Below are 21,726 nucleotides of genomic sequence, written 5' to 3' on the forward strand. Positions count from 1 at the left end.
AATGGACGTCTTTGTGCAGAAGCAGCTTTATTTCAGACTTGAAGCAGGCTATTAGCAAATTCGAATCATGGGGGACATACCAGTAAAATGTCATAAAGCAATCGGATAGGGTTTCCTGCCCAAGATAGGCAGTAGTATCTTTATGTTTCTTCAGAATATATAGATCTCTTTAAGTTTTCTATTTTTATATATGTACAATTCAATGAACAATGCGTAATTTTAGCTGGCTCCTTCTTTAATCTAACCTGAGGGAAGTTCCACTGTTGACATTCATTCTATTTATATTGACCAAAACTGTAATGGGACTGATTCCCTCTGACTTGACAGAATAAAACATCAGTAGGAGCCTCAGAGGAGGGATCCCAGGGTGACCCCTCCCAGAACACACCAATGAAAAAGCACAGATGCAGAGCACATCAGCCAAAGCACAATTAAATAGATAGATAGATAGATAGATAGATAGATAGATAGATAGATAGATAGATAGATAGATAGATAGATAGATAGATAGATAGATAGATAGATAGATAGATAGATAGATAGATAGATAGATAGATAGATAGATAGATAGATAGATAGATAGATAGATAGATAGATATCAATAGTACCTGCAACACTGTAACACTGATTGTAACACTTTAAAACAAACTTCAAAATGAAATGCAAACGGTGTCAAATTTAATCTGCTTCCAGGGAAAAATATATGGCAACAAAGACTGTTGAATTAAAGAAGAAAAAGATCAAAAAGACTCACTTTCCATCTGATCCACTTCAGAGAGGAGCATCTTGTTCACTGTACCGGCCCACTTCAAAGCTTGGTTAAGGAGGCGCAAGGTTTACCCTCAATGGACGTGATGAGCCTGACTGGTCAGCAGAAGATCAACACAAGAATCAGATGCAGAAACACACACAGACACACACACACACACATACAAACATGCAAACACAGAAAAATATCAAAAGAATCTTAAATCAGCAAAGACAGGTATTTCGGCGCACTGGCTTTGTAACATGCATAAAAATCTGAAGCTGAAGTACAGACGTTTTGATCAATCACAGTTTCAAGACTTTTTTTGTGTGTCTGCAGGAGATGTTGGGCACGTAGTTTTTCCAGTTAATGTTAGAACTGTGTCTTGTACAAATGGTGGATAACAGGTCACTTACACTGAGGGGGGCAATACTGTACTTCGGTTTCTTAATCTATTAAGTCATACATTTTTTAGTCATTCATTCTGTCATTGTCTTCACCACTTATTGTGCATTCAGAATCACTATGGGGCTGGCCCGCCAGTCGTTGGGCTAAATTTTTGCCAAAAAAGCAGGTCACACCCTGTAACACAATGTCACATCTAGAGAAGCAGAACTATCCACTCTGGCATTCACACATCTGTGACATTTACAGTCCGCATCAACTACTGGATTGTTATAGTCTATGGGATAGAACTCCGGAAAAGCCGCAGACACAGGGAGAAACATGCAAACTCTGCATAATTTGATATTACACAATCTGTATAAGACAAATTATTGTTATGTTTTTTTGTTCATGCCAGCACTTGTCATTTTACCTGTTTGTTAAGTAGCTATGATAACTGGGTTGATTAGTGTGTTCACACCAAAGCATATGACTGCAGTGACTCAAAACAAAATATAAATCAAGAGTGATTAGATTCCCAAATTACCTGATATCCCATCACAAGTTGAATACATGAATGTAGTTCAATGCCCATTCAGAAACATGCTCCTACACACGAGGGCTTGTGTTAAGTTCCCAGATGTTTACAGCCATATCAGAAGTAACATGTGGAAGTCAAAAATCATTCCCACACAAAGAGCATGGGAATATTTCCTGATGCTGGGGGTCAGTGTTATCAGAGATCTTTCCTCACAGGAGTTGACACTGAATTGCATTTTTGCAAACACACACACACATACATTCGTGCGTATGTATGTGTATATATGTATATATGTATATATATATATATATATATTCTTTTTTGATCATGAAGTCATAAAGTTCAACTTCATAGTAGTAGAGTTTAATTGTAGACTGTTCAGTGTTTAAATCAATTTAAATGCACTCATTGGAAATATGACTCAAGGAGTGTTTGCATGCATGATTTGTAGTATCAGAAGAATATAGTCCTGCTCTTAGTTCAAGGCACACAAGTATAACATGGACACCTCAATTCTCCAGGTTTCAAACACTACAGTATTTGTACCAGGGAGTTAAGAATCAGATACAGAAAGACCTGCAACACCATTAAGATGAATCTGTACAGTGCAAAAGGTAATATCACCGTTTATGCTTGTCTCTCACAGGACTGCATTCAGATTGTAATGAATAACTTAGACAGCAAATTTGCCTCTCAAAATATAAATTTTACTTATACATTTGCAAGTCTTGCCCTGAGAAAAAGATAAGATTTAAATACATTATTTTCAATTTATAAGTCCCTCGCTCAATTATCTGTTCCAACACTGATTTTATGAAAGGTGATGTAATTTCTCAAAGTCAAACCCTTAACTTCTGAGAAATATATATATTATATATGTACATATATTTATAAATATATATTGTATTTTCCAAAGCCCCATTAGACCGTGTAAAGAAATGTACCTTTTTTTTGCCATTTATTATTCAGAGGGCATAATTTTGTCTCACATAAACCAAGATACATGTATTCATATGACCTCACAATTCCCACATTCTCCGCTGGAAAACTATTATTATCTTTTTACATTAATGAAACCAGTTGTTTGTGCTTGTTATCCGTATCACCAGAGTGAGTGTGGTGAATGTTTGACTTTGCTGATACCGTAGTTAACCTTTAACATAGGTAAGGTTTCTTTTGGCTTTACTCCTTTGTTTATATACAAACATGCCTGAGAAGGTGTCACGTTCGTGGGTCAGGTATCAATCTGTCAGTGAAACTCTACCTTGGTAGAGTCAAAGTGCAAAAACACCACCAGTTATAAATATGAATGCCATATTACCTTTTCTTATTCTTTATTAATACAAAAGAGTCAGAACAGTCAATAGAGCACACGCCTTACTTTCATAGAACTTAAATTCATTGGATTCATCATAGGAATAGAGATTCTTGTCAAAATCTTCTTCTCCTGGCAATTAGACTTGATTTTCTACCCTTGAAGACACCTTTACCTCTCATCCGAGAGTTCTAAACTTAAGAGGCCTCTCGGATGAGAGATGAAACGTTTTCAAGGGAAGAAAATCAATGAGACGAAGATTTTGACAATAATTAACCATGAACTGGATAACGGAAAACCTCCACAAATAATAGTTAGAGTTTCATTATTCATTTACTGCACCAGCAGTTCTATAAGTGTGGAAGTGTTTTCAGTCAATAAGTGGTGACCTTCTTTGGTCCAAAATGAAAATCAGTTGGATTTTATCTCAGGCCAGGCGATGGGGCTCGATGACGGTTCCTGGTGACTTGGCCTGCGCCCATGGGACTCAGCTGGGCACAGCCTGAAGGAATCCTATGGGTCCCTTTTCCCCTGGGCTCATCACCCACAGGAAGGGCCAAGGGGGCCGGGTGCAGCGTGAGCCTGGTGGTGGCCGGACCGGGGGACCTTGGTGGTCTGATCCTTGGCTGCAGAAGCAGGCTATTGGGACATGGAATGTCACTTCTCTGGCGGGGAAGGAGCTCGAGCTGGCGCACAAGGTTGAGAGACTCACCTCGACGAACAGTGTTCATCGGGGTGATTCCGACTACATCTAGTCAGATAGTTCTTTGTCCCTATCTAGCCCATAGATAGTTCTTCATCCATAGTTCTTTGTTCAACCTTGTGGATGTGTCATTAGACTTGAGGCTGCATGTCCTAGACACTCGGATGAAGAGAGGGGCAGAGCTGTCAACTCCCACCTCCGGCAGAGCTACAACCATGCCCTCAAGGAAATTGCAACGTTCCGTGCTTCCATTGGCGAGATGGTAGACCGGAGCTGTGGCCATAAGGCGGTGTGCGCCTGTCAGGGCCATTGAGGGATGCCGTCAAAGTGAAGAAAGAGCCCGATCAGGCCTTTCTGGCCTGTGGGGCTCTGGAGGCAGGTGACAGGTACCAGCAGGCCAAGCGGCAGGTGGCTTGAGAGGAAGCGGTGCTCCGTCAGTACTGTGTACAGTGGGAGCGGGGCGCCGCTGACCTCAACTCAAGACGTCGTATATCAGTGAAAGGAATACTTTCGAGACCTCCTCAATCCTGTCGAAACAGCTTTCAATGAGGAAGCAGAGCTGGGGGACTCTTGAGCGGACACAACTATTTCCGGGGCTGAAATTGCCGAAGCAGTCAACAAGCTCTTCAGTAGCGGTTGCTGGTTGTAGGTAGGACTCCAGTGAGAGTTGGACTGCCCTTCATAAATTTTACGGATAGAATTTCTTGGCACAGCCAGGGTGTCAGGGGGATCCGGTTTGGTGGCCACAGAGTCTCTGCTTTTTGCAGATGATGTGATTCTGTTGGCTTCATCAGGCCATGAGCTCCAGCTCTCACTGGAACAGTTTGCAGCCGAGTGTGAGGCGGCTGGAATGAGGATCAGACCCTTCGAATCCAAGACCATGGTTTCTCAACCGGAAACGGGTGGAGTGCCCACTCCAGGTCGGGGAAGAGGTCCTGCCCCAAGTGAAGTTCAAGTATCTCAGTCTTGTTCACAAGTAAGGGAAGGATGATGTGGGAGATCAACAGGCAGATCAGTGCAGAGTCTGCCGTGATGTGGACTCTGCACTAGTCTGTCGGGGTGAAGAGGGAGCTGAGCCAGAAGGCAAAGCTCTCAATTTACCTGTTGATCTACATTCCCCACCTCAGCTATGGTCACGAGCTGTGGATCGTGACCAAAAGAACTCGATCTCCGATACAAGCAGCCGAAATGAGTTTTCTCCACAGGGTCGCCGGACTGCCGTAGAGATAGAGTGAGAAGTTTGGTCATCCGGGAGAAGCTCGGGGTAGAGCCGCTGCTCCTCCACATAAAGAGGAGTCAGATGAGGTGGCTCGGGTATCTGTTAAGCATGCCTTCTAGACACATCCTTGGGGAGGTATTCCAGGCATGTCCATCTGGGAGGAGGCCATGTGGAAGACCCAGGACACGCTGGAGTGACTATGTCTCCAGGCTGGCCTGGGAATGCCTTGGGGTCCCCCCAGAAGAGCTGGACCATGTGGCGGGGGGGAGGGAGGTCTGGGCCTCACTCATCCAGCTGCTTCCCCCTCAACCTGACTCCGAATAGGCGGTGGAAGATCGATGGATGAATGTAATATATGATATATAGTAATATAGTAATATAATGTTTGGCACAAGGGACTGTAACATCTTGGCCTGTGTATTAATGGATGCATTTACAGGCTTGATTACTATTTTCCCTATTTTCTGTTCACAGAAAAGAGAACAAGTAAAAAACTAAAAGTGAATCAATGAACTTGTGACATAAATCTTTCTCGTTAATTGGCCTCTGGAGGAAAACATCCTTGTGGTCTGAAGGGCAGATTTCAATTAGGCTATCATAAGACAACTATTAGCCAATTCTCTAAAATATATCCAGACAGCCGTGGATATAGAATGCAGAATACACTGGAAAGAAATTAAAGAATAAAAAGCATGGCTGCATGCTGTTGCTCTCATATTTACCAGATTTTTTCAAACATGATTGCATGATTCTATCTAAATGTATTATATTAAATGAAGAATGTTTAAATGACCACTTACTGTCCTTCAGAGCAGGCTATCACAATAGCTTGCCCTCAACCTAGTTAAAGTGAAAATCAATTTTGACACATCAGACAGAGAGCAAAAGCCATGCATCAGGAAAACAAAGGATGTATATGTTACCATAGGGGAATCAGTAAATGTAAATCAGTAAACAAGAACTGAATATGTTTTTGACATACTTTGTTTTCTAAAAAATGAAATTAATGGTTTAGCAAAGCATGTCAATGTGTCTTCACTGCTCATAAAATATTATAATTCTGTTTTTAGCCAGTGGAAACAGAGTGCAACCTCTACTCAATAATTAAAAAATCAAAAATCAATTAAAAATGACTATTAGACAATTGACTAATTAGATATTTCTTTTTAAAATCAGTTGTATTAATGGTTTTCAAACACACTTGAGGGTAGGAAAAAAAAATTGAATATCAACATGACACAAACACAAAAACAGGACTTTAACTCCTCCAAATCCAAGAGTTCCACAAAATACAAATCTCTCTTAAATTTAGCCTGAGCAAAACAGGTGTCGCGGAACGCGGGGTCGGACTCGGGCAGGGAACCACCCCTCAGAGCAGAATCTGGGTTGAAAGCGCTTTATTATGTAGAACGGCAGGTTCAGGGTCCAATGTTACACCGGCCAGCTGGGTCCGGTCGTGGCAGGGATGGGGTCCGGTCGTGGTCTGTGAGAGCCACAATCCCCCGGCGCCAGGCAGGGCGTGCCGCTGCCCTTTATAGGGATCTTGATTAGCGGCATCTGCTGCAGCTGGCGCCGATTACAGATTGGACCCAGGTGTGATACCCTGACAACAGGTTACAGAAGTAAATGGGATGTTAACAGCACAAAGAAAAAGAAAAGTTAAAAGTTAAAGAAAAAGTAAGAAGAAAGTTCAATGTTACCATGACATATTTAATAGAATAGAAAGATCTAAATTATGAATGGAAGTTTGATGGAAATTAATATGCAAATGAAAAAAATGTGACAGAATCTTTCTTTTGTCGAAGATAGGGATCCTCCTATACCACGGGTCGGCAAACTCTACGACTGCTCTGATGCTACTTACTGTGGCTTTTGAAATTAACAAGTATTTAATTAAAATGTGTTTTATTTTAGTTTGATCACTTTTTAAATGTAAATGTAAATTTGGCGAGCTTGGAACATCTAAATAAAACATGTTAAAATATTTTTCTTGCTCTTAACCCTCTCCAGGCAGATGTTGCAGATTTGCGACAGCTAAATGCTACTTAGCTAATTACGCCACAACTTAATTTGAGCCTGAGAGGGTTAATAAGCGACTGCAAACCCCAGTAAAAGGATGACAGCACTTAGAGAAGGGCATTGTTAGGCATTGGTTTGCTGCCGCTGGATCATTTAAGTTTGGGTTTTTTTGTTATAATTACAAGAAGGACTCAATTAGACATTGAGTATTTTGCTTAAAAGGAACCTTCATCCCAGCACTTTTATTTCAGACTTTAAAATGCTATATTGCTTGCGGAAATGTAATTCTGTTTTCTCTGCAGTTGGTCATTGATTAAAAAAGTGCAACACATATTATGTTTATAAATAGCATGAATGCAAAAATAACATCATATGCCATGTTAATTCATATTAAATTTCAAATGGGTTGGGTGGCTCCCAGTGTTTCTTTACTGTTGGGACAGGTCAAAATGGCTCTTTGAGAGGAAAACATTGCTGACCCCTGTCCCATACAAATAGTTGCAGTCTCTTAAGAATGTTGACCCCCATCCAGGCCCCTTTCTTTGACTGTCAAGTTAGTTTTAAGCTTTACTGTGTATATATTATATTCATGCTGCCCCCTTAAAATAATTGTCATTCTCACTAAATGAATGCTTGAATGGGTTGAGTATACTACAGATTACATCACTGGGAGCTGCCTGTTTGAACATTGATTTCAACAGGTGCCAACTCCCACACTTGGAAAAATGGGGCAGGACTTGCAGACTGAGATAAATGGACAGATCTATATAAAACGCTCAGAGGAAATGTTCCTCTCAGTGTTCTGTAATTAACAGACAGGTCAGCAGCCATTGTGTTTTATATACATGCATATTTTCCTTTTTTTTCTTCTTCTTTTATATTGACTTGGGATTCTTTTACACACTGGCTGATTAATCACTTTTGACATCCACCTTTTCCAGGTCCTGAAACAAAGATGAAGGCCATGCAGGTTATTTCCTTGACCCTGCTGTTTGTCCTTGCAGCCAACGCTCAGTTTTTGAGGTTTGGCAAATGTCCTAAACCTCCTGTTCAGGCCAACTTTGATCCAGCCCGGGTGAGTTATTCTGACTTTCTTTATATTTCCTTTTCTACAATTTATTTAAATAAATTATATTAGAAATTTGTGAGGTCCTGTTTTTTTTTATTATTTCTTCCACAGTATACTGGAAAGTGGTATGAGATTAAGAAGTTGCCGACATGGTTCCAGAAGGGTGAGTGCAGCTTTGCCATCTACAGCCTGAAGAGTCCTGGAGTCATTGGGGTCTTCAACACTGAGCTGCTGTGAGTTCATGCAAATTCATATATCCGCATAGCTGGAAGGATTTGAGCAAAGAATTTTGCAGTTACACAGATTCACACACATAGTATACACGTTAAGCCCCTTTAGATAATAATTTAAACATATAATAATCAACAAATAAGAAAAAAAGAAAAAAAAAAGTAGTGTCCAGTGTCGATAACCAGAGATATGAGATCAGACAAACTTTATTGATCCCCATAGGGGAAATTCTTTTGTCATAGCAGTGTAACAGTTACAAATATGAATGTCAAAAATGAACATGAATATAAATATAAAAAGAGACAGTCAAGGGACAGGAAATAGTAAAGACATCAACGGGTAAATACACAGCAGGGAGAACAACAGCAGCAACATCAGAGATAAGAAAGGACAACAGAAGACAACAGAATGGAACAGTAAGGGTCTGTGTGTGTGTGTGTGTGTGTGTGTGTGTGTGTGTGTGTGTGTGTGTGTGTGTGTGTGTGTGTGTGTCTTTGTGCACAAAACCAGCAGTGATCAAATAGTGATCCTTGCAGGTCCATCTTGAAATATATGCACTGTATTGAATGTCCTCCATAAAAGAATAATCAGTTTTTAATCTATATGATGTTTGACCTTCAGAGGAAAAACTGGCATTTCTTTTTGTAAATCTACAGGGATGACGGCACCACCGGCTCTGCTGTTGGGACTGCCAAGGTCAAGGACCCTGCAGAGCCTGCCAAGCTTGAAGTTTCTTTCTCTGAAAGTAAAGTTTACCGATCAATTATCAACACACGGTGTAACAAGTTAAACAAAGGACTATCAAAAACTTTGGTACTTATCAGTACTAACATTTCTGCCTCCCTCCTTAAAGCATCCCCTCCTGGTCCCTACTGGGTTCTGTCCACCGACTATGAGGGTCACTCTTTGGTCTACGGCTGCACAGAGTTTGGTATGTTTCGAAAGGAGCTGGCCTGGATCCTGAGCAGGGACCGCGTTCTCCCTGCTGAGACCATTGAGCAACTGCACAAGATCCTTACCGCTGCTGAGGTTGATGTGAGCAAGATGGTAGCCACCAATCAGGACCCCACTTACTGCAGTGCCATGGACCCGTAAACTGAGTTCCCCTGATCTAGTTTAAGGCTTATGAGAATGACTTGCAGGATGGAGAGAGGATTGTGATACACTTTGGCATTCTTGTAATGACAGTCAACAAGGCCACTGCAATAAACCAAATATCAAATATAAGTGTGTGCATAAGTGCAAGTGTCATGATTACAGTATTTTTGTACAGAATCATACTGCAATATATACTCTAAATTCTAATACAAATACAAATATATATTCATTCTTACACCCATCCATTCATGCATTTTTTTAGCGTTTATACCACTCGGGGTCAGAGGGGATGCTGGAGTCTACCCAGCTGCCTGGACTGGTCACCAATCAATTGCAGGGCCATATATACAAACAGACAAGCATTCACACTCTCATTCACACATCTGGGTACTTTTGTCAATTTTTCCACTTGACCAGCAGCATGTTTCTTTGGACTGTGGGAGGAAACTTTAGAGGCAAGAGGAAATCCACCAGACACGGGGAGAACATGCAAACTCCACACAGAAAGGTCCCCTTGTGTGAATCGAACCAGGGTCCTTCCTGCTATAAGGCTGAAGCACTAGCCACTGTTGCATTATTATTATTATTATTATTATTATTATTCATTATTATTTTTGTTGCTGTTGTTGATGTGGTTATTTTGGTTGTTGTTGTTGTTGCTACTGTTGCTGTCGTGCTTAATACCCAAAGAAGTTTTAACCATCACATCCAGACGAGACTGTCTATACAAAAACCTAAATTTCAAGCCATTTGCTGCAATGATCACAACAAAAATATTCAGTGTGTCAGTAGTTGTTTTCTGAATGTGATAAATCATCGATCTAGAGAGGAGCTTTTCAGTTATTTCAGGGATTCTTGATCCTGAAGAATCCTACTACACAGGAGCTCATGGTAATCAAGACCTAAACAAGATTTCCAGCAGCCATAAAGGATGTAATGCTCCCAACTGAGAGGGGTTAAGCCTTAGCACAATGGCCGGTTGATGGAGGAGAAACAGCACATGCACTTGATCCGGACACCAGATTGCTACTGTAATTAGAAGATGGTTGGTGTCCGTGTCTGTGCTGCCTCTAAGAATTTATAGCCCGGCCTCTTTCTTAAGGTTAAACCTGTTCTTATCCCTTCGCCTCATTGTGACTTTGTAATGCTTGGTGCAAACAAGAAGTACAGAAAATCCTTTATAAAAAGCTTACACCTTGGAGATTCCTAAATTAGTGGTTTAAATATACTAATGCCCTGTCCCCTTAATTCCTAAATCCCTTCAGTTTTTTGTTTTTTTTTAATTATTTTTCTGTAATATTTCAGTTTTCCTTGGAGATGCATTTTCCAAAATTACTGTTGAGTGCAAATAAATACAGGCCCATCATTCTGATTAATGTTGATGCACCTCTAGCATCTGATGTTAATGTTTTAGTTCCATTTACTGTATTTTCCCTTAGTTACTCCTGCTATAAGTCCCAGGAGGACACAAATTCTCAATAGGAAACGGAAAAGACCAAAAAAAACAATTTGGGTTGCCAGACTTGGAAATTCAATGCATTTCGTAGAAAAATCAATTAATATTTTATCTGAAAGTCTGCTATCATTTCAGTATTTTATCAACAACACAGTTTCAGTTTGTTTGTCTGTTTTGTACAATAATGAAAATGTAATACTTGCGTTCTGCTGAAGGCCTTGTGGCGCATACTTTCAGCACCATATTGGATTTGATTACCACTACTAATGCAGTTGAATATTTTTCATATCATAACCATCAAGAAAATATTGTGAACTGAAAGAGACTGACCTGGAAGTGGTACAGTGGCTCAGTAAAGTTGAATAAGAAAAGGGCAGAACCCAGGCCATAGGATGAATAGTAATATAATATTATATTGTTTAATATCCAAGCTACAATACTGGTAATATATTACAATGCTAATTGCTTTTGACAATAAGCAAGAAAGACAGTGACTGAAAATATTACCTGGGAATGTCTAACCCTCGGAACTACGGACATCTCATGTCTGTTTTTATATCTCCTTTTTGCTTAAAAATCCCTACATGATGAGGCTAGGGAGATCTAAATGCAACATTTCTCAAATATCCCTAAATGCACAAATCTGACTTGGCCCCAACCCTCAGAAATCCTGTTGAGTTTTGTGAAATGCTGAAAATTTCCATCTTTTTTTTTCAGTGGGTTGACATTGTGTTTTGGTATTCTGTGCCTTTGAATCCTCACCTGCAACAGCATAATCAGGCACAACTATTATGCATTTCAGCACTGATTCTTTTTTAAGTGGCCAGGGGATCCAATTGGGGTATCCAAACATGGTGCCATGGAAGGAATAACATTTTGCCTGTTGTAAGGTTTTCCTGATTAGATCTGAAAATGTGAAATAAAAAAAAAATCACAATTGCTCCGAGGGGAAAAAATTGTTGTTTTTTTTATTTTTAATTGCCCCCCCCAGGGGACAAATAAGGTTTTTTTAATTGAATTGAAATAAAATCACCATATCATATCAATTGTGTGGTTTGATACAAAGTATTGTTATAAGTATATAAAAAGATTAAAATGTGATTACGATGACTAAATCAGTTGAATGATTCAAGGTAAGTTGAAGGATACCTGTAATAACGTAGATGACAGGAATAATCCGTCTGAGAGGGCACGCATGTTGGCAAAAGTTTCATTGCCACTAACCAGACATGTTAAGAAGTGAGAGCTGGTGCCCATGCTGCTTGTTTCTAAAGGCCGATCCCACACCAACAATTGTGATATAGACTTTTGTTTGAATCTAGGTCAGATTAGGTCAGATTAAGAAAATTAAATTTGACTTTACTCAAATCTTTAAGATTGAAGGCCCTCAAGATGGGGGGACAAATGACTTGTGTTCCTGTTTTGTCCAATGAAATCAAATGTGTAATTTATGTAGCATCTCATCATGAACAGGAGACATGTAGAAATCATTAAATGAGCACTACAAAGAATAATAGAGGGTTAAAAGAAAGGCTATAGAAGCCTCAAATTTTAGTTACATTTATATATAGGCTTAAAAAAACTCAGTGCATTTTTGAATCTAAGCACGTTGCGCCTGACATACAGAAGCATTACAAGTAAACATAGGTATTTTGTTTCAATTTTTTGAATCTTTGAAGTCATTTAGGCTTCCCAGAAAGCTTAACAAATTGGAGTGGATTTGAATGCTGAATAATGTTGAAGCCATTTTTTCCACAGATTTGTTACCATAGAGGCCATAATGAAAACGGGGTGACATTTTTTTACTGCTTTTCACATCCATGGCAGCAGGATTCTGGGTCTGAAGTAGTTTTCTTTGTCATCTTAGTCTGCCCTCCAACTTGCAACAATCCAGCTAGCTGAAAACTTTCAAAAGATGTTATAAATTCGAAATAGCGCTATTATTGGTCTTTAAATTATTTGTTATCCTCCTGGATTTTGCTGACCAGTTTCAAAAAGGCAGAAACTTTAGACTGACCTTTTGCTCCCTGTTTGTGGACAGTAAGTGTATATGTAACAATATAATATCATAAATGCCTTGCAGGGTATCAACCTTAGGTCCACTCATCATTCTAGGTTTGTTAGTCTGCACACTGTAGATAAACCAACTACACCACCTTAGCGGATTGTCCGCTGCTTAGCAAAATCACATCTTAATCATTTGTGAATACTTTACCTATCTGTCGTCTGGGCAGTACACAAAACACACTTCGAAATGCATACCTATGCTGTAGACTGTTGTTAAGCACAAACTGTCAGATTAGGAGGTCTGGGGGGATGATCCGGCCAACATTTTGTCGGATTTCTAGCAACTTACCACCAAGCATGTTTAGGTCAACCCCTTGGCACCCAAGTGAGAGCAATACCCCTAAAATCCGAACTAGACATGCGAAGAAAAACATAAACAAGATTGATATCCTGTATTTTTCATGTCTACGACCAGAATCACATTAATTTCTCAGTAGGTGGCCAGAGATGTTTGGGAGGGGGTTGGACATTTTGCCTAGAAAAGGAAGCTGAGCATTTAGGTGTCTTAACTATGGCCTAAAGTGCTAACAAGGGATTAGTGAGGTAAATGTTGAAAGAGGTTTAGCACTCTGTGCTTAGGACAAGTGCTGCTTCAGTAATTACACATCAGTTGCAAGGTGCGGGTAGCAGTAGGATGGGAGATCATAGTGATGTCAGGACAAGGAGGGCTTACCGGAGGAGATAAGGCCTGCTAATGGAGATGAAATGAATCTGTATTTAAAAGGTCTTTTTTAGTTAAGGCAGTTATCTGGCAGCAGACTGCACGCAGACTAGTTGGAGGCCATTTAGTTGGGCGTGAACAACAGTGCAGGCAGTGGACAGGTTCCGTCCGATTTTCAAACATTTTCATATCAGAGCTTGATTTGTGTATTTTCCTGAACTGAACTGACTGGTTCCAGGCTCCTTACACAGATTTGATCCAGGAGGTAAGGTATTTGAAACATTTTATTGTATCTCTGAATTACTACTTATCTTTTAGTCTCTTATGACAAATCTACTAATAAAAAAACATGTCATGTAACATTTGGAGGCTGGATAACATTTATGTTTGTGACATTTAGAATTTGAATGTTGTAATGTTAACATATGTATTATTTAATTATCAATCTACCTAATGAGTGCATATTCTTATCCAAGATTTTTTTTTTTTACAATTTTGATTTTTAATATTTTATTTTTTAGCATTTTACTGAATGTAGATAGATAGATAGATAGATAGATAGATAGATAGATAGATAGATAGATAGATACATACATACATACATACATACATACATACATACATACATACATACATACATACATACATACATACATACATGCATAGAATAGTTTGAGTAAATAAATGGTTAACATTATTCACCATAGATATACATGCATATTATTATGCTTATATATAAAATTGCAATGCTAAAATTCTGCATTTTTCTGTATCTCTTCCTTTTAGTTAGTTAGTTTAGTTAGTTTTGCAAATGAAGTACTCCTCCCATCTGAAGAGTACTTAAATATATTTAATATCACTATATTCTGAGAAATTCTTGAAAAAAAAATGCTTTTGTATTATTCTTCCAACAAGTTCAATAAAACCTAATCCGCTCCATGTAAATTAGAGAATATGTTTAGCTGTACCATGTGTTTGTTGTGTGGGGCAGATTAGGAGGGCGAGACAATACCTCTGTCTTGTCTGAGATGACCTCCTCAGGGCTCCATCTAAGTCGTCAGCAATTTTTCCCTTTAATTCATTCTTGTAATGGGATTAACCAGGCAACAGTAAATCCAAGGAGTCCAATCCCTGGATTTTGCAAGCTGTGGTGTGGCCTCTGCTTGTTGGGGAAATATGACAAGAGTCCTAGAGCTCACATTTGGTGATGAGTTCCCTCATTAAAACTTGAGGCTTTTAAAAAAAATCTCATGAGCGATTCTGTATCTTTAATGGGGATTTAAGGCTTCAAAATAAAGAGCCAAACTTCCAACAAAAAATTGAGTGTAATTTAAGAAAACACCTCCAGGAATTAATAAATAGATATTGATGTGTTTCCAGATATCTCTTCAGGAATTTCATTAGGCAATAAGTTGTCTTTAATATTTATTTGCTACACCGATATTTATTTCGGATTCATATAATTATTTTCTAGGGTTAAAGTGAGTTTTTTTTTTTTTATTGTTGTTTAGCCAGTCAATATATTGTTGATGCACTCAACCCATCATTTTGGAAAAGCCCTACACAGTAAATTCTATACAAATGTTGAAATGTTCATTTTCTGTATCGCTTATGAAAGAGTTTCCAGTGGAAACTATGTCAAGGTAATATAAAAAAATCTGTTGAGACTCAGAGGAGAGCTTAGCCCCCACTTGGGAATTACAGGCACATAAATGTTGACATATATTTCTTCTCATTTTCTAATGCAAACTGTTATGACATTGGGCGGGAAGGAGGTGCAACCAGGGTGCGTGTGTTTGCACCGCATAGCTCCACATAAACCGATTGCATCCCCAGATTTATCCCCAAGGTGTTTTTAGGACATCCTGGGTGCTAATGGAACCTAATAGGCTTAGCACTTTGGGTGTATTGTCCAGGATGCTTACAGGCAAGGTTTGCTGAGGGTAAAGCTCTAAACGTGAGGATTACCTCCAACACATCCCTTTAAAGTGCTGTATAGCCAGGACTTAGCTAATAGGATCCTTGGGGTAGCAGGGGCCAGGAAAGGTGGGGATGGGGGTTGCAGCCAACAGGCTGCGAGCAGGTCAGCAGATGCAGCTAGCAGACTGCTGCAGAGTAACAAGGGGGGATTACAGCCCTCAGATTAGATGGGTTTCAGGAGGAACTTGAGAGACTGTTATAATACACAAGGATTCAGGACAAATCTTATAGCTGCACTGCTCCTGGGGGAGGGGTCAACTGGAGCAATATAGTCATGTCTCACATGGTGCATAATCAAATATGGTCTTCGGGAGACACAACCATGCCTTACATTTTGCTATGGGACATCTTCAGTGCAGATTGGAAATACATGTATACAAAGTGCAATATTTACAATATTTTGATGTGTTGTTCTTTTACACCAATTCTGGGACTATATGTACCTTTTTCAAAACATTTCAAAACCTTGTATTATGTTGTAAAGGGTTAGCATTTGGTTTATGACGATTAGTATTATTATTGTAATTATTATTATTATCATCATCATTAGTATTACTGGTAGTTGCAATAGTAGTAGTAGCAGCAGTAATTTGTATTTCTTTATTTCCACTTTTCTGTGCCTGCTACTCTATAAATGCTGAAAATATTTTCCCATATAAAGTATGTAGTCAGGCAGACTGACAAGAGGATAAACCCTTCAAAGTTTAACCGAACACCATATGTAGCTAACTGCTGAATCCTAGTGGCAGTAGTAAGAAATTACAACATTTCCATGCCCTTTTCTTTTCTATGAATTTATACTTCAACTTAATAGCGCTTATACTTTAACTTTATAACATGATGACTAAAATCATAGTCTCCCTTATTTCATTTTGCATTTTGCCAAATTAAAGTTCTCAAATGACCTTAATTTTTTACATGATCTTCAACAGTATTCACCTGGTTTGAAGGTGTGCACCATGACACCCCGCGAACAGCTGCGGAAAATGACAGCATTGGGAGAACAAGGGGCTTTGGATGAGAAGCACTGGTACCGTCTTGTCAACGGCATGTCAGCTGGAGGTGAGGAAGGAAAACATGTTTGACTCTGAAATTTCCTTTGCGGCTCAAGCATACTAAATGGCACACAAAAAAAATATAAAAAACATCTGAAACATTTGCAGTGACATGTAAGGTCGCGTACTCTCTTGTAGAACTGCGTCAGAGACAGGAGATGATAATGAGGAACCAGATGGCCATGGCTCCACAGATCCTTGCCCAGGGGCAGCAGAGGTTGCAAGGGGTTCCATCACAGTTCGATTCTCGATTCATGGAAAGGTACTCTTCAGAATTCTCTTCTAAATTTAAAAGATGTGTTTCATTCATTACACATTCCCTTGAGAACAGACGCAAAGAGCCGGTGATACCACATGTGAGATTAATGATAAAATACAACCTACCCCCTTATTAAATGTCCAAACAAAATTGTCTGTGATGACAATCTGCATTAATCATTTAAAATTGAAGTTGAGTTTCACGTAATAAAATATCTAAATGACTTGGTTTCTACTTTTCCTCTCTCAGAGATTTGGTCCCTCCAGCTGATATGGTTGCTTCTGAAGCCAGACAGATTCACATGGGGCCTCACCTTGGTCAGTCTCTGCCCTCGCACGCCGGAGTTCTACCTGGCAGAGCTTTTCCAGGGGGAGGTGAATAAAACCAAAAGCTCATTCATGCCTGAGAGAATTTCAAGAATTTCTGCATAGTTTTGGGATATGCAAATGAGCATGAACAGTCTGTTTCTGCTTCTTTTTCTCAGCTGGCTATGGTTTCTTGCCATCAGAGCCCATGGAAACAGTTGCCCGGCGACAGGAGCTTATTCACAAGCAAAACATAGCGAGGTAGAGTGTGCATCATCTTTCCTGACAAAAACATTCCACCTACACAAGAGTGTACACCGATTTTCATCACATTTTTGTAAATTAAAAAAAAAAAAAAAATCACACATAATCTAAATGAATTCAGGTTTCTTTGCTTAACTGCTTGTAATCTTTCCATTATCATGGTTACGCAAATGTTGTGGGTGGGAACTCTATTTAAGAGATTAACACACACAAAAAGACAAAACTACCTACTTGTTATCATCACTTTGCAGATCCCAACAGAGAGCCCTTTCGAAAGGTAGCCCAGCCGAAAGCAAAACTGAACTGAAATATAAACAGGGAAATGCCATTTGCTTGAAATCTAATGCACTATTAAATAGGAAATGCAGCCATTACAAATAAATAAGAACAACCTTTCTATTACCTTTACTCACCATTCTCCCTTAAGTCAGGGCTTATATGTATGTCATTACATGTATTCACATTCACATAAGCAACATGAAAGTAGAGAACAGGCTTAACTAGAGTGGCCATTGTTGTAGCTAGAATCGACGCCAACACACACAGAGCTCGTTGCTCACCTCACATAAACAGGTAACCCCATCCTCTGCGCACATCTCAAAGTCACACCAACAGCAGAAAACAGTAACGGCGACATTAACAACAAGACCACCTGAAACTCATCCCTTATGGATCATAACCTGATGACATCAATCTGGTTATTCATGTTTGGCCATGTCCATAGCCCACTAATATCCTTGCGATAGATAAAGCCATACTCAAGAAAACCTTCTGTTTTTAAATTTTTACTGATGCAAGTAATAATTGTGCAAGGTTGTGATGGTTAAGCAACAAAATATCACTTAAGAGTGGCTCTAAGCACAGGACTCTGCAGCTGATCCGATGGCACCATCAAAGCTGCTACATGCAGAGATAGTCAGCAGGGAGACCCATCCATGCAATACTTTTTACAATGAATCATCTGGTGATTGAGGTGTGTGAATTTCAGAGTACAGTATATAAATAACAACCACACTAGCTATGTCAGTACCTTGAGAAGAATTAACATAAACTGAGTTTGCTGCAAGGAAAACAGAGATTACCCCCATGAATATTTATTATGAAAAAAACAGGATATCTGAGACAATTAGGAAATCCGACAGTTATGCTATTTTATCCAACACACGGCAGTATTGACAATATACTTGACTTTGACAATAACATGGATGTAAATCATGATTTATGATTTTATGTTGATATAGTTTACTCCAGTTTCCCCCCACAACCAAAAACATGCAGAAAGTTAATTGGACACCCAAAGTTGCCCAGATCTGTGAATGTGAGAGTAAATGGTTGTTTGGATTTTTTATGTCATATTCAGTTTTTTGCCCCATCTGTTATGGTCTAAATTGAAATGCATTTGAGGATTTTGTAATGGGGTTCAAATAGTGAATTTCATTTTTTTGTGTGTTCCTGTTTAGAATGGAGATGAATGCCATCCTGCATCAGAAAGAGCTAGAGAATGCCCACCAAAAGGGACTGATGGGTATTGATAACCCAATGTCATACCCTCCCAACCCCATGGCATTTAGAGGTCGTCAGCGTTTGCCTGATAGCCATGATGTCTTTGTCAATCGTCCCACTCTGGATGACCTCCACTCAAACAGTATCCTCATGTCAGCCAACCCTTATCCACCGATCAGCACGCTTCACAGAGAGAGGGGCCGCAGAGCAGGCAGGAGACCAACAACTCACAAGACTGCCGAGAGCCACGTGACTAATTTGAAGGGACAAACTGAAGATAAGAGTGTGGAACAGAGCCCAGGGGCCACATCAGGAGAAGAGAAAGAGGTGGAGACAAAAGGAGACATGGGAGAGGAGTGTGCTACTAGCAAGATACCCCATCACATCAAAATAGACTCAGAAATACCTACAGGAGGCAGGAAGACCTACAAAGAGGGGGAGCAAGGCCTGCGTAAAGTTTGTGTTAACAGTCAAGATAGGTGCCCAGACGGAGCAAACAGTGGTGCAAACGACAAAGAAATATCAAGCCAATGTTCTGCTTTCCAAGAAAAATTCATGTATCCCTCAGCAGGAGGTGCTCTCACAGCCATCCCTTATGGGTTCCCTGTCCCTGGAAATGGTTTCCTCCCACCAGGCATGTTAGCAAATTCAAATTTGATCCTTCCCTTCGGTTTGATTTAAAAACTGAGCTTTTAAAAAATATTTTATCTATTTTTCCTAGGTCCGCCTAATTTATTTTTAAATGGCGATGAGGTGTCGGAGGACATAAGGAAGTGGACGGTTAATGATGTCTACAACTTTATCAACAGTATACCCACATGTTCAGAGTATGCTCAGGTTGTTATCTATGCTTTCCATACTTAATTTCTTCAGTTTTTCTACACCTTATTTTTGTTGTACTGATGTGAAATCCTACTCCGCAGACATTCAAAGATCACATGATTGATGGGGAAACATTGCCCCTCCTGTCTGAGGAGCATCTGCTGGACACACTTGGGCTGAAGCTGGGCCCAGCTCTTAAGATCCGCTCACAGGTAAAACATAACTTAATAGATAAAAAAACAAAATAAAAAGCTGTCTGGAGATCCTCGAAATTGATGATGTTGCCGGCAAGTCCAAATATTTGGTAAAATCATTCAAAAATACTAAAGATGGATGTGTACAGTGAATAAAAAAGTGGTCACTGAAAATAAATAGACCCGAACAGTCTTGACCACATTTATCAGTGCAAACACAAGTTAGTATGCCACAACCTTTAATAGTGTTCACATCCCACTCAAGTCAAAAGTGTAAGTTGCTTCTTGTTATTACCATTCGCTTGTCTTTACTAGGAAGATCTATGAAGACTTCACATATATTGCTGTTAGATTATCCTCCTCAGACCGGTGCTTGCACTAAATGCAATTTCTCTTTGCTTTTTGGGCTCATTACTACTTGGTAAAAATAAAAGTAAGCATCACCTTTTGACGTGACATTCATTTTGAGGAAATGGATGTCCTCATATGTCTGAATGTCCGTAGAACACAAAGTCAATCCAAAGTGTGTGGTCCACATATGTGGATACAAGGTCTTGGGAGGCTATGGTGTACATTTTCTCTGTGATCATCGAAAATCTGATTTGAAAAAGTGGTGCTGTCATCTTGTTTTGTGCCATCACAGTATTTTGGAGCCTCGTTTGAATCCTGGACCAATATTTTGTTTAATGTGTGTGATTGGGCAACTTGATCTTAAATCACAAAGAACTTTCTTTATTTGAATGTTTGGATCATCATTAAGTGTTTAGCACTGCATTTTATTTTAGTGTTCTGAATGTGGTATTGTTGTAGCTGAATGTTCATCTTTCAAACATTGCCTCAATGAAATATGAAAATCGCAAGCTTCAGCAGGATTTTTTGGAAGTTGTTGATCATGTTCCACAGCTATAGATTTATCTAGCTGATGTTAATGTGCCAATGAAGATTAACAATCCTCAGTGTTTAATATGTATCACCTCTATGGTTCCACAGGTTTCCAGGCGCCTTGGTAGCATGTTATACATGATGAACCTGCCGCTGTCCTCCACCACCCTGCAGACCACACCAGAGAAGCCTGGGGATCCATCTTCTGAGATTGGATCCCCTGTTAACTGCAATAGCGAGGAGATGTTGGCAAGTCCAAGGGACCCTGATGTCCTCAAATGCACAGACCACTTGCACGAATCAGAAAACAATTCTCCCCCATCTGCCAGCAGTGAGACAGCTTGATCAGTGACAATGTGCAAAGATGAGACAGGGCCCCATCTTAACATGCAGCATTACTCGAGGAATTGATATGTTTCTGGTTGCCATCACTTAAATGACCCTTCAGTTCATTGTAACTATTGCTAATTGGGATCAAGGGTCATGCTATTTTTCTACTAAGACATAAATGTGTAAGCATCTTATACCCTACTTTTACATATGTGGAATGGGGTTGAAATAATGTGGACTGAACGTCAAACACAAAAGGTCCAATAAGAATTATTAACTTCTTCATTTTTTATGCAGTCCTCAGTCTCAGCACTTCATTGTAGTTTTCAAGAGTTCACAAGTGGTTATGTTGAGCTGCTAAGTGATATCTAGTAGATCTACAGTAGAACATTTGGAAACGTTTCCTTTAATGTTAAAATATTTATTTGTTGTGCTTTGGATTTTTATGTTTGATACCTTTTCTAATCCAAGTGTATGTCACATTGATTTTGAATAAATGCTTTTTTACATAGAATATTGCTGCATCTTTCTGTGACAAAGTCAATTATCAAAAAAACATGAAATAAATAATTAGAATTTGCAAAGCCTGCTGTTGTATCCAGTTTCCTCTTTTGAATGACT

At 39.4% G+C, this 21,726-nt stretch overlaps 2 protein-coding genes across 2 annotated transcripts; both read left to right on the plus strand.

Moving 5' to 3' along the window:
* The first annotated feature begins 7,639 nt into the window (after positions 1-7,639).
* apoda.2 (apolipoprotein Da, duplicate 2) lies at positions 7,640-9,489 on the plus strand. The gene is made up of 5 exons (XM_086176054.1): positions 7,640-7,748; positions 7,871-8,004; positions 8,110-8,231; positions 8,886-8,974; positions 9,083-9,489. Exons 2-5 carry the CDS (start codon positions 7,885-7,887, stop codon positions 9,322-9,324), a joined length of 573 nt encoding a protein of 190 aa, XP_086032180.1. The 5' UTR covers positions 7,640-7,748; positions 7,871-7,884; the 3' UTR covers positions 9,325-9,489.
* Positions 9,490-13,444: 3,955 nt separating this feature from the next.
* Positions 13,445-21,679, plus strand: samd7 (sterile alpha motif domain containing 7). The gene is made up of 9 exons (XM_086175927.1): positions 13,445-13,776; positions 16,424-16,553; positions 16,685-16,808; positions 17,055-17,179; positions 17,290-17,371; positions 18,835-19,511; positions 19,599-19,714; positions 19,801-19,911; positions 20,884-21,679. The coding sequence occupies exons 2-9, from the start codon at positions 16,451-16,453 to the stop codon at positions 21,118-21,120; spliced, it is 1,575 nt and encodes a 524-aa protein (XP_086032053.1). The 5' UTR covers positions 13,445-13,776; positions 16,424-16,450; the 3' UTR covers positions 21,121-21,679.
* The last annotated feature ends 47 nt before the right edge of the window (positions 21,680-21,726 follow it).

Source organism: Fistularia commersonii, chromosome 28, assembly GCF_037954325.1.
Source record: "Fistularia commersonii isolate RoL2024-O1a breed Wild chromosome 28, RoL_Fcom_v1.0, whole genome shotgun sequence".
NCBI classification, from domain to species: Eukaryota; Metazoa; Chordata; class Actinopteri; order Syngnathiformes; family Fistulariidae; genus Fistularia; species Fistularia commersonii.

What these genes read in the sequence shown, in the direction of transcription:
- apoda.2 (XM_086176054.1), top strand. Translation starts at nt 7,885, where the DNA reads ATGAAGGCCATGCAGGTTATTTCCTTGACCCTGCTGTTTGTCCTTGCA. An exon ending in CCAACTTTGATCCAGCCCGG is followed by an intron (nt 8,005 to 8,109) that starts GTGAGTTATTCT and finishes TTTCTTCCACAG; the next exon opens with TATACTGGAAAGTGGTATGA. An exon ending in TGAAGTTTCTTTCTCTGAAA is followed by an intron (nt 8,975 to 9,082) that starts GTAAAGTTTACC and finishes CCCTCCTTAAAG; the next exon opens with CATCCCCTCCTGGTCCCTAC.
- samd7 (XM_086175927.1), top strand. Translation starts at nt 16,451, where the DNA reads ATGACACCCCGCGAACAGCTGCGGAAAATGACAGCATTGGGAGAACAA. An exon ending in CACAAGCAAAACATAGCGAG is followed by an intron (nt 17,372 to 18,834) that starts GTAGAGTGTGCA and finishes GTTCCTGTTTAG; the next exon opens with AATGGAGATGAATGCCATCC. An exon ending in CATGTTCAGAGTATGCTCAG is followed by an intron (nt 19,715 to 19,800) that starts GTTGTTATCTAT and finishes CCTACTCCGCAG; the next exon opens with ACATTCAAAGATCACATGAT.